The following is an 11,862-nucleotide window of genomic DNA, read 5'->3' as shown; positions in this document are numbered from 1 at the left end:
CTCAAATCAGGGCTAACTTTGCAGTCACATCAGGTCACTAATGGCCTCATCAAGACCACTTTTGAATATCTCCACAGGTAGAGGCACCACAACCTCCAGAGGAAATCCCATGCTAGGTTTTACCGAGGAGGGTTCAGAGCCTGTGTCCTGGTTCTGGCCAGGCCAGGGTCAAGCAGCCAGCACAGGTGAGCTGAGTTAGCCCAGGCTATTTTCCATCCCACCAGACATCATGCTCCCTTTAAATGGAGCTGGCTGGTGAAAGCACTGGGCTTGTTATCTCCAGGACAGTCTGAGTATGGATGGGATGTTGGGTTGGTCAGTCAGTTGGTCCTTGCTGTCGGGCAGCACTCCGTAATCATCAGGTCAATAAGGGCTATGTTAGCCCTGGGTGTGAGTGTAACTGGCCATTATTGTTCTACTTTCATGGTGACTTTTATGAGTACACTGACCTTATCCTACCCCACAAAGGCTCTATCTGTCCTGTGGGAGTGAGCAAGCAGTCTGTGATGCTCAGCCACTGCATGGGGCTGAACTACCACAGCCTGACCGTGATTCTTTCTGCTGTTCTCCTCAGAGCATCCTTCACCTCCTGGTTCCTCAGGCTGTAGATGAGGGGGTTCAGCATGGGGATCACCACTGTGTAGAAGACAGAGACCACTTTGTCAGTGTTCAGGGAGTAGCTAGAGCTGGGGCGTAAATACATGAAGATTGTTGTCCCATACAACATGGTCACTGCTGTCAGGTGGGATGCGCAGGTGGAGAAGGCTTTTTGCCTGCCTTCAGCTGAACGGATCCTCAGGATGGCAAAGGAGATGAAGATGTAGGAGACCAGGATGGTGGAGATGGTGCTGAGCTCAATGATGCCAGCCAAGGCAAAGAGAATCATCTCATTGATGTAGGTGCTGGCACAGGACAGAGCCAGGAGGGGAGGAACATCACAGAAGAAGTGATTGATGACATGGGAGCTGCAGAAGGGCAGCCTGATGATGAAGGTCATCTGTATGATGGCATTCAGGACACCTCCAATGTATGACCCCACCACCAGCCACATGCACAACCTCCGAGTCATAAGGGAGGAATAGAGCAGGGGGTTACAGATGGCCACATACCGGTCATACGCCATGACGGCCAGCAGGAAACACTCAGTTGTCACAAAGATGATGTAGAAGAAGGCTTGGCCCATGCAGCCAACAAAGGAAATGGTCTTCCTCTCCAACAGGAAGTTCACCAAAGTTCTGGGGGCAATCACAGAGGAGAAGCAGATGTCAACAAAGGAGAGGCTGGCAAGGAAGAAGTACATGGATGTGTGGAGTCGTGGGTCGCTTCGGATGACCACGATTATCCCGGTGTTGCCCAAAAGGGTGACAGTGTAGATGAGCAGCAACAGCGCAAAGAGCACTGCCTTCATCTCTGCTTGGTCACTCAGGCCCTCGAGTGTAAACTCTGCCACTGCGCTGTGATTTGGCTCTGCCATTCAGGGCTTCGTGTCTACCGAGGAAGGAGAGAGCCTGGAAACACAGGACAGTGGAAACCATACCTTTATTTATTTGAACCGAAACAGGATACTTTAACTTGATGATTTACACCTGGCGCAGCCCAGATCATTTCTGGAGATCCTGAGGGGAAAGGACTGCTCTGCAGCCACCTGCTCTGAGCTTATCCTCCTTCACAGTCCGAGGAAAGAGGAGGTCCCTTCCAAAGGGAGAGCACCCCAGCATTTGCAAACACCTTCCCAGGCTGCAGCACGTCACTGCGGAGGGTTTCTCGCTTTCTGACTGCAAGCAGCCCTTCGGTTAGGTTTACTCATCTCTCAGAACCCCACTTCAGTACCTGCAGGGCGATGAGAATGATGGATATGGCTGCAGATAGGGAGTTAGGTGACACCGGTCAAAGCCTCAGCTCCACTCCTGACCTCCTGTGATTAAGTTTTCCCTCCACACCTGTTTCCCTTCCTCCCCACTTCAAATCAATCACAATAAGGTGCCCAGAACAAGAGATCTCTGCTTATAATTGTAACAGTTTGGGGTAAATGTAGAAATAATGCAGCTTTCCTGCATCACTTTTGGAGAAGACACTGTGGTAAAACAAAGCACCTTTAATGTTGGGAGGTAGGAAGTTGCATGACCCTAAAACTCATTCAGAACATGAGGTGTTTAATATTACAGTCTCAGAAACCTTGGGCAGATGAAATCAGGAAGACCACAAGCAAAATTTGTGACCACAGCTGTTACTGTGCACTGGGATGAGCATCAACCAATTCCTCAGTACTGTTCAGAGCACATACAATTAGGAGAAAAAACACCATAAAATCTGTCTTGACGTCCCTGTGACATTCAGAGCAGAGGTGCTACCCATGGTGTCAGGGTCCCCTGTGAAAAAAGTTTATGCAGGTTTAACAAATGATGGATCAGCCTTTCAATGAGCAAGTGCACCACGGCTCCTCTCGCCGTACCACAGTGGTCCATGATGGACAATGTGAACCTCCAGGATGCGCTGATGACTTCAGCCATACCTTGCCTTTCCAGAAGTGGACTGGGAGGTGAAACCTGACTTACAGAAATGATGTGTCAGGAGATAGCCATGAGTGGTCACGAGGATGGAGCAGTTGTAACACATTGACTAAGCCCAGACGAAAGTGTGGTCCATGATGCCATCCTGTTGCCCCCCCCCAGTGCATGCAAACAGCAGCACCCAATTGTGTATATCACCTTGTTTCCCAGGTGAAAACAAAGCATGGCTGAGGGCATTGGCAGAAGGCATGGTGGAGGGGAATGGTCAAGGGTGGAAAAAAAAGACCCAGACTGAGAATTCACTGTTGTAAGTTGCTTTCTGCAGAGAAAAACCTTCTGGTAGCAGCTGAGGGCACTTGTGAGGACTTTGCAGTGGGCAAAACTCTGGCAGCTCCTGCCTCTTCCTTCAGTTGGAAGAGGAGTGAACACCTCCAGTGAGACCATGGATTTGTGCTGAGCCAAACTCACTTGAGGTCAGTTACTCAGGCTTAGGGACCTGGTTAAGATGCTCACCCAAATGAAAACGTGAAATACAGGTTTCTCTCCCTGATAACATGAAGGTTCAGAATAAAACAACTAAATTTGCACAGGATTAAAGAGGACAATCAAAGTCTTGCCTCACCAGATGAGCACCAGAATCAGAAGGACCTTTGAAGAACCATTCTTCATCCGCAGAATATTTCTATAAAGAAATATCCTTTACTTTTAAAAGTGGATATCACTTGAATTCAGCAGTAGTGAGTGCGTTAATCTTTCCACAAGAGCATTCTCCTCTCTTCTTCTCCCAGGCTCCTTAAGCATCCCACAAGCACTGTGATTTCTGTTCCTTGAATTTGAAATACTCGAGTGCATCCCAGCAGAAGTACTTCATCATCTTCAACCAACTGAGAGGAGCAAACATCTCGTTGGTGGAAACCAGAGCAGCCTCCCTAAAGGTTGTACTGCTATCTATTGATTTATACTGAACCAAGGTAGTCCTAGCAGAGCTCACCTGGACTTTTGGGAATGGTTATACCTACCCCTGGATAGGGGTCACCTCCTATTACCACCTTCAAGGGCTCTCCCACTTTGGATGACACTACAGGCTGGGGATGTCCACGCAGTAAATCTGAGGGACTAACCCTTGAAGCCATCCTCCTAGCTTCCAGACAAATAAATTCATGGCTCTTGAGCCTTTGAGAGCCTCTTGTATATTTTCACCAGAAGAAGTTCGTCCCTCAGAGCCACGTGTTGCTGTTATATGTCTCTGCAGGTCTTTGTGGGCAACAGGCACCTCTCCTCAGGGACCAGGTGTTTGTCATGGTCTCCAAGAGAAGTGACTCTTGGTTCTAAACCCCTGGCTCCTTAATGACAATCCATGAGAGGTGCAAGAGTGTAAATGCTAATAAAGGCCTGGCTGTGATGCAAAATCCTCTGCTAATTTTTGCCACAAGTGTCGATAACCTGTTACAACACTTGGCAAGCTCAAGGAACAGAGAAGATAGAGATTTAAACAAGCACAACTTATTCTTCTTTCACAAAGCCCTCCAAAGATCATGGGGCAAATGAGAAGGTGCATCCAAAGGGCAATTCACTCCAAGTGTCTCCAACACCTATTACAAACAGCTTAGGCTGTCATAAATGAGCTCTGGACAGATACCTGGAGCAGCTGGCCGGGATTACAGGAGATGAAGGCTGACACAAGCTTCCAAGCAATGAATGAGTAGGAAAGGCATCCAAGCTACTGATGGTTAAGAACAGGGAGGTCTGTACAGGACCCATCTGTCAGAACATGATTGATAGGCATCCCATTGTTAAATCTTTTTATTGTGCTCCAGATATTTCCAGGAATATCTCATCTTTCCTTCCCCCCCAACCTCTTTTTGCAGACTCAGGTGATTTTGCTGCTCCACCTCTACTGCAAGATCAAAACCATCTCATCACAGCCTGGGTTCTAAAAGACATGGTGCTAATCCACTTTTTTCCACAAACATTTCTTTTCTAGCAGAAAATTGATGGTGCATTCATGGTAATTTGTCTGCACAACACAATAAATATCCGCTGCTTTGAACGTCTGGAATGCTTTGGGGAGTTTTACAATTCAGGCTGTTTCTTCCAGGATACCAGGTTCCTCACTTTAAATAATAGAAGCCCATGCTTTTAGGTCAAACTGACAGCATGGATGGAGTCACCATATAAATAGCAGCTCATATGTGAGATCCATAGGTGGGATTTAGTCCTCTATCAATTGCCAACAACATTAAGCATAGAGTGATGAACCAACTGCCTAGGCTTTTGGCAGGCAGTAGAAATAGAGACAGCGGTTGCGCTGTCCAGGACTGAGAGGCATCCTACATCTCTCCTGCCCACCTGAAGTGCACAAGACTCCTACAGCTTGCATCAGTTCTACCAAACCTGTGTCTATATGTCTCGTACCTTGGGTGGAATTAGATGGATCAACAGCGGAGGCTGGAGGACGATGTGCATTGGGCAAAGGACAGACCCATGCACGGTCATAGGAACAGGAAAGTTCTCCATCAGTATCCCTGAGAGCCTAGGGATGAGATGGACACATGGGATGGGTTTGGGCTGACCTTGCTCCAGGTCATCATGATGCATGGACCTACACATTAGCTACAGGTGCCCCAGCTTCTCTTCCAGTCCATGAACTCCAACGGTGTGACTCAGTTGGCCAAAGGGATGGCTCTAGCAGTGACACTACAGGACTCGCAGGAGCCCATGACCTCCTGGAGCCCAGCAGGAAACCTTCCACAGCATCACAGACCAGAGGTAGCACAACCAGCACCAGACCAGCACCTGCACCAGTGAACGCAACCACTGACCCCAGATGGGTGTTTTGGTTGGTGTAGCTCTACAAACAGTAATATTTTAACAGCAGGGTTTGCATTTGGGGAGTTTGGGCCAGCGATTACACCACATTTTCTCCCACTTTGTTACCAATCCTGAAGGTACAACTCAAGACACGCTCTCTCTCCTGAAAAAGGGAATGAAAACGGGCAATCCAGTTATTTTCAAACTGAATTCTTTCCTCTTATAACTGAGGTAGGAATGAAAAGGTGTTGAAAATATAGGTAATTGTAACGGTTTTTAATATTGGGGTTTTTTAACTGAAATCAGATGTGTGGATGTGACCTGACTCATTGGGTCTTGGTGGGTTGCAGCAACTGTAAATTCAAGAATCTTGAAGTTCAATACAGGGGGACATATCTCAAATGCGGTGGTATGTCTTTATGCAGCATAGTTCAACCCAAGTTTCCCAAGAATCATGTTGTTTTGTTCCTGCTGGGGAGGGAGTCTATGATCAAATTTAATTTTTACCTACTAGACTTCAAATTCTGCCAGTTAAATCCCACAGCTAATGAATGACAGGTCCATCAGAGCATCCAGCACATGCTCATCTCCAAACACTCAGAAACAGTCCGGTGATGTTGAGGCCACAGAAAGACACTTTCAGGGCAAAGCCCGTGAGCACCAGTGAATCAAAAAACCCAATCACGTAGCACCCAGCCAAGAGGGAAACACAGACCTTCTGGGACATGACAACAGGGTAGTGCAGTGGGTTGCAGATGGCAACGTAGCGATCGTATGCCATCACGGCCAGGAGGTAACACTCCACAGTTACAAAAGCAGCGTAGAAATACAGCTGTGTGAGACAGCCAGCAAAAGAAATGGTCTTCTTTCCAGAAGAGAGGGTCAGGAGCATTTTGGGTGTCACGACTGAGGAGTAGCACAGATCCAAGAAGGACAAGTTACTGAGGAAGATGTACATGGCGGTTTGAAGTTGAGAATCAAGACAGACTACAGAGATGATGCCAAGGTTTCCCACCATGGTGAGGACATAGATGAGCAGGAAAACCACAAAGGCAAGGATTTGAGAACAACTTAAGTGTAGCACCCTTTTCTCTGTGAGAAAGCCTCAGTCTGCCAGCATATCAGGCCAGAATATTCTTTAGGTTTTTTATTCTCAGTCCTGTCCGCTACTTGTCCCTCAAAACTCCCTTAATGATTTTAAGAGTTAGAGGTCTGGAGATATTACTGCCTTATCCTTTGAGATAAGTTGTCTTCTGGGAGACAGAATGGGCCAAGATCAGAAACTGCTGTGAGATTATTGAGAAACAGCATCTCCTAGAGACAACATCTCAGCGTCTTGCAACTGTACACACACTCAAGGCAGAAAGATTGCCCTGTCTTTCCTCAACCTTGAAAGTCAAAGAAAAGTCGACCCATTTCCAAAACAAAATGTTACCAACCTACTGAAGGCCATAATGCTAATACCAAATCAGGAAATGGAGGAGGTACTGAGGACCAGAGAAGAAGTACAAGAGATTAAGATAAGGCTGACATCCTTAATTCCTTCTTTACCTCACTTTTAATAGCAAAGTCGGAAATTCCCTGAGTACTCATCCTCAGGAACTGGCTGACAGAGAGGCGAAGAATAACAAAGTTGCCATGGTTCAGGAGGAAACGCTTAGCCACCTACTTGGCCAGTTAGATACCCACAAGTCAATGGGGCAAGATGGGATCCACTGGAGGGTAGTGAGAGAGCTGGCAGATGTGCTTGCCAAACCCCTTTCCATGATCTATCAGCAATCCTGGCAGACTGGGGAAGTTCCACTTGACTGCAGGCTGGCAGATGTTACACCCATACATAAGAATGATTGGAAGGAGGATCCGGGGAACTACAGGCCTGTCAATCTGAGTTCAGTCCAGGGGAAGATCATGGATCATGATCTTGGGAGCTATCATGCAGCACATGCATCGTGGCCAGGGGATCAGGCCTAGTCAACATGGGTTTACAGGTAGATCCTGTCAAACTAACCTGATGGCCTTCTATGACAAAGTGACCCACTTAATGGACGAGGGAAAGGCCGTGGATGTGGTCTACGTTGACACTGTTTCTCACAGCACTCTGATGGAGAAACTGGCTGCCACTGGCCTGGACAGGCAGACTCTCTGCTGGGTTAAGAACTGGCTGGATGGCCAGGCCCAAAGGATGGTGGTAAATGGAGAAAAATCCAGCTGGAGGCCAGTCACGAGTGGCGTCTCCCAGGGCTCAGTCCTGGGTCCGGTCTTGTTCTACATCTTTATCAATGACCTTGATGCAGGGATTGAATGTTCCCTCAGTAAGTTTCCAGATAACACTATGCTGAGAGGAAGTGTTGATCTGCTTGTGGGTCGGGAGGCTCTTTAGAGGGATCGTAACAGACTGGACTGATGGGCTGAGACCAATGGGATGAAGTTTAACATGGCTAAATGTAGAGTGCTGCACATGGGACATAACAACCCCATGCAGCACTACAGGCTGGGGGAGACTGGCTGGAGAGCTGTCATGCGGAGAACGATCTTGGTGGTGTTGGCTGACTGCAAACAGAAGATGAGTCAGCAGTGTGCTCGTGTGGCCAGGATAGCCAATGGCATCCTGGCTTGTATCAAAAACAGTGTGGCCAGTAGGTCTGGGGAGGAGATTGTACCCCTGTACTCAGCACTGGTGAGGCCACACCTCAAGTACTTTTTCCAGTTCTGGGCCCCTCACCAGAAGAAGGATTCTTAGGTCCTTGAGAGACTCTAAAGAAGGGCAACCAGGTTGGGGAAGGGGCTGGTGGGAAAATCATGTGAGGAGGGGCTGAGGGAGCTAGGGGTGTTCAGGCTGGAGAAGAGGAGGCTGAGGGGAGACCTTATCACTGTCTACAACTACCTGAGGGGAAGTTGTAGAGAGATGGGCAATGGTCTCTTCAGCCAGGTGACAGAAGAGAGGACAAAGGGACATGGCATAAAGCTGTGCCAGGGTAGGGTCAGATTAGGTGTTAGGAAACACATTTTCCCTGAAAGAGCTCTCAGGACCTGAATCAGGCTGTCCAGGGAGGGGTTTGAGTCACTATCTCAGGGTGTGTTTAAAAGAAGGGTATATGAGGTACTTAGGGATATGCTTTCGCATAGGAGGGGAATGGTTGTACTTGATGATCTCAAAGCCCTTTCCCAATCTTGTAATTCTCTGATTCTGTGTGAAATACAGCTGCAGAGGACACCACGGTGTGCAGGGCACCATCCCACAGTACCTGAGGAAGATGAGTAGGGTAGACCCAGAGACCTGGGCTGAATTCAGACAACACTCAAGACCATCAGGCCAGATGGTGATGAGCTAACGGACATTCAGATACAAATAGCTACATGCTTTGAGATAATTAGAGAAAAATAGTAGAAATATCAAGTTTATTGCAACTAATGCACCCTGACATGACTGTACATCATCAACATATGTACAGAAAAATTCCACTTAACACTACATTTAGGAACTGTCCCTGTCCAATACTTAATGCTCTGTATTAACACCACCATATGAAGTACTTATTCATGATAAAATGCTTTTGAAAGGATTGAAGTGCAGCAGAAAAATCTTTACAATACCTTTGAACATGCTTTGATGGGTCATTGTGGAAGAGGAGGATTCAGAGAAACTTTTATCAGTTTGAGTACTTCTCCTGAAATCTATAGGTCCCATGTCGTGTCTGGAAGAGCTCTAGCACTTGGTAAGGTTATAGTCCACCACACTCGTAAAAAGTGTCCAAACTGCCAGACAGGATGACTATCAATAGGATCAGGCCAAAGACAGCTGAGAAGAAAATGGTCCGAGTCCTCAGCCAAAATCTCATGGCCCTGTTATATTTCAGAGCCAAGCCTCAACATTATATTTTGCTACAAGAGGTAACTTGGGTTTTCCTGAGGAATAGCAGGTCCATGAGAACACCCAGCACTTGCTCATATCCAAAGACTCAGAAACAGTCTGGACATTTCAGCGTGTCTCCTCACAATCAGCTTCTGGTGGCCCTTCAATCAGTACTTATTTCTCCCATTACACAATACACTATCTAGAGGCAAATGTATAACAAATTAATCCCACAGAGATAGAGAGAGACTACGCAGTGGACAATAACATAAAAAAGACTTATCACAGCTTCTCTTCAATCTCAAAAAGGACCCAAAAGAGAAAGACCACATTCCCATCACTGCTGAAATGTCAAACCATTTACCACTTTGGTATGGAAATAATGATTCTCCGCACTGCTCTCTTCAGGGTACTCTTCATCTCTTGGTTCCTCAGGGTGTAGATGAAGGGGTTCAGCAGGGGAGACACCACTGCATAAAAGACAGAAACTATTTTGTCCCTGCCTGGGAAGTAGCTGGAGATGGGGCGCAGGTATGTGAAGAGAAGGGTCCCATAGAAGATGGTGACAACCATCAGGTGGGATGCGCAGGTACCAAAAGCTTTACGCTTGCCCAGCGCAGAGCCCATCTTGAGGATGGTGAATAGGATGCAGCCATAGGAGATGAGGATGACTGATGTGGTAGCAACCAAATTGAAGCCCCCAAGAGCGAGTACCAGCACTTCGTTCAGGTGAGTGTCAGAGCAGGCCAGTTTTGTCAGAGGTGGCCCGTCACAGAAGAAGTGGTCAATGACATTGGGGCCGCACGTGGACACTCTCAGGGCAAATCCCGTGAGCACCAGTGAATCAAAGAACCCAATCACATAGCATCCAGCCAAGAGGGAAACACAGACCTTCTGGGACATGACAACAGGGTAGTGCAGTGGGTTGCAGATGGCAACGTAGCGATCGTATGCCATCACGGCCAGGAGGTAACACTCCACAGTTACAAAAGCAGCATAGAAATACAGCTGTGTGAGACAGCCAGCAAAAGAAATGGTCTTCTTTTCTGAAGAGAGGGTCAGGAGCATTTTGGGTGTCACGACTGAGGAGTAGCACAGATCCAAGAAGGACAAGTTGCTGAGGAAGAAGTACATGGCGGTTTGAAGTTGGGAGTCAAACCAGACTGCAGAGATGATGCCAAGGTTTCCCACCACGGTGAGGACATAGATGAGCAGGAAAACCACAAAGAGCTTAACTTGGAGGTCGTGGCGATCTGTGAACCCCTTGAATACAAACTCTGTCACCGTGGTCCAGTTTTCCCAAGCCATCAGTGAGCAAGAGACTCACAGGTCTCAGGCAGGGAGGCAATTAAGATGAGACGAGTTATCATGATTAATTAGCGTGTTTTAATCCTGTGCTCTTTAGAGCAAGCAGTAACTTCCCCAGTACTTTCAAGCAGCTCCTTTACATGCCAAATGCAGGCTAGAAAGTCAAGCTTAATGCTAGACAAAGGTTGTGCCATACCTATTTGTCTCAAAGACAAGGATTTGAGAACAGTTTAATGTATCATCCCTTTCTCTGTGAGAAAGCCTCCGCCTGCCAGCATACCAGGCCAGAATATTCTGCAATTATTTTATTCCCAGTCCCGTCCGCTGCTTGGCCCTGAAAACTCTCACTGGCCTTTGTTCTAACTTGACATCAATTGCACTGCCAGCGTTCAAAAAGGTACTCAGACGCCACCCCTTCTGGTTTCCTGGAGATGGTTGAGTTTTTTACAGTCTGAACTACTTCTGTCCTTGCATCTGTTACTGGTTTCCCCAAGGACATCATTCAAAAGGCATAAAGACAGGTTCTGCACCTTTTCAGTTCTGAGGAAAAGTAGAGAAATAACAACACACAAAGTTACAAAAATCCTGTTCAATTGAAAACGGGTGTGATCATCTCAAACACAACAGCCTAATTAACATGTCCCCAAAAAGGCTTGTGCCTGGAGACAGGGTAAATACATCAGACATACTAAAGATTTCCATCCTAGTGATTCCGTGAGACATGTCCCAGTATAACTCTTACCAGGAGTCAAGGATATGTTGTCAAGGAGAAAAGGCAATTTTTGTTCCTGAGACAATGACCATCACATTTCTTTGACATGGCCTCTAATCAGATCTCTCTTACCTGCCTGCGTGACTGCATTGCCCAGAATCAGCACTGACTTAAGGAAAACAACTTGCTCTACGTCCCAGCTCACGTTAGCCATCAGAGCTTCTGGGAAGCACATTTATTCCCAGTCTCCTTTTCTTCTACCTGTTTCTTTAATTCTACATGATGTCGGATGGTCATGTACTGCCATGTCTCCAAGAGGCTCTCGTCTTCAGTATTTATGGCTTTCCAGCTTAGGTGGTTGGGATAAACTGCCAACAGCCTCATTGGCACATCACCCCATGACAATCATCTCTGGGTTTCCATCTCCCACCCCTCTCTTCTTTTCTTCAGATAGAATTGAAAACTTCTCTTAATGATTTCAAGAGTTAGAGGTCTGGAGCTATTACTGCCTTATCCCTTGAGATAGGTTGTCTTCTGGGAGACAGAATAGGCCAAGATCTGAAACTGCTGTGAGATTATTGAGAAACAGCATCTCCTAGAGACAACATCTCAGCATCTTGCAACTGTAGAAACACCCAAGCCAGAAAGATTGCCCTGTCTTTCCTCAA

The 11,862-nt window shown here is 47.0% G+C and overlaps 1 protein-coding gene across 1 annotated transcript; it reads right to left on the bottom strand.

Annotated features, from left to right (window-relative positions):
• Positions 1-532: 532 nt before the first annotated feature.
• On the bottom strand, positions 533-10,482 carry LOC311191093 (uncharacterized protein; the record flags this gene model as incomplete). Its single annotated transcript, XM_084263191.1, has 3 exons — positions 533-1,474; positions 6,037-6,153; positions 9,571-10,482. The coding sequence occupies 3 exons, from the start codon at positions 10,480-10,482 to the stop codon at positions 533-535; spliced, it is 1,971 nt and encodes a 656-aa protein (XP_084119317.1).
• Positions 10,483-11,862: the final 1,380 nt, after the last annotated feature.

Source organism: Gallinula chloropus (assembly GCF_964237585.1).
Source record: "Gallinula chloropus genome assembly, chromosome: 4".
Classification (NCBI taxonomy): Eukaryota; Metazoa; Chordata; class Aves; order Gruiformes; family Rallidae; genus Gallinula; species Gallinula chloropus.
Note: the sequence above shows the minus strand (reverse complement) of the source record. Positions and strands in the feature narration are given on the sequence as shown.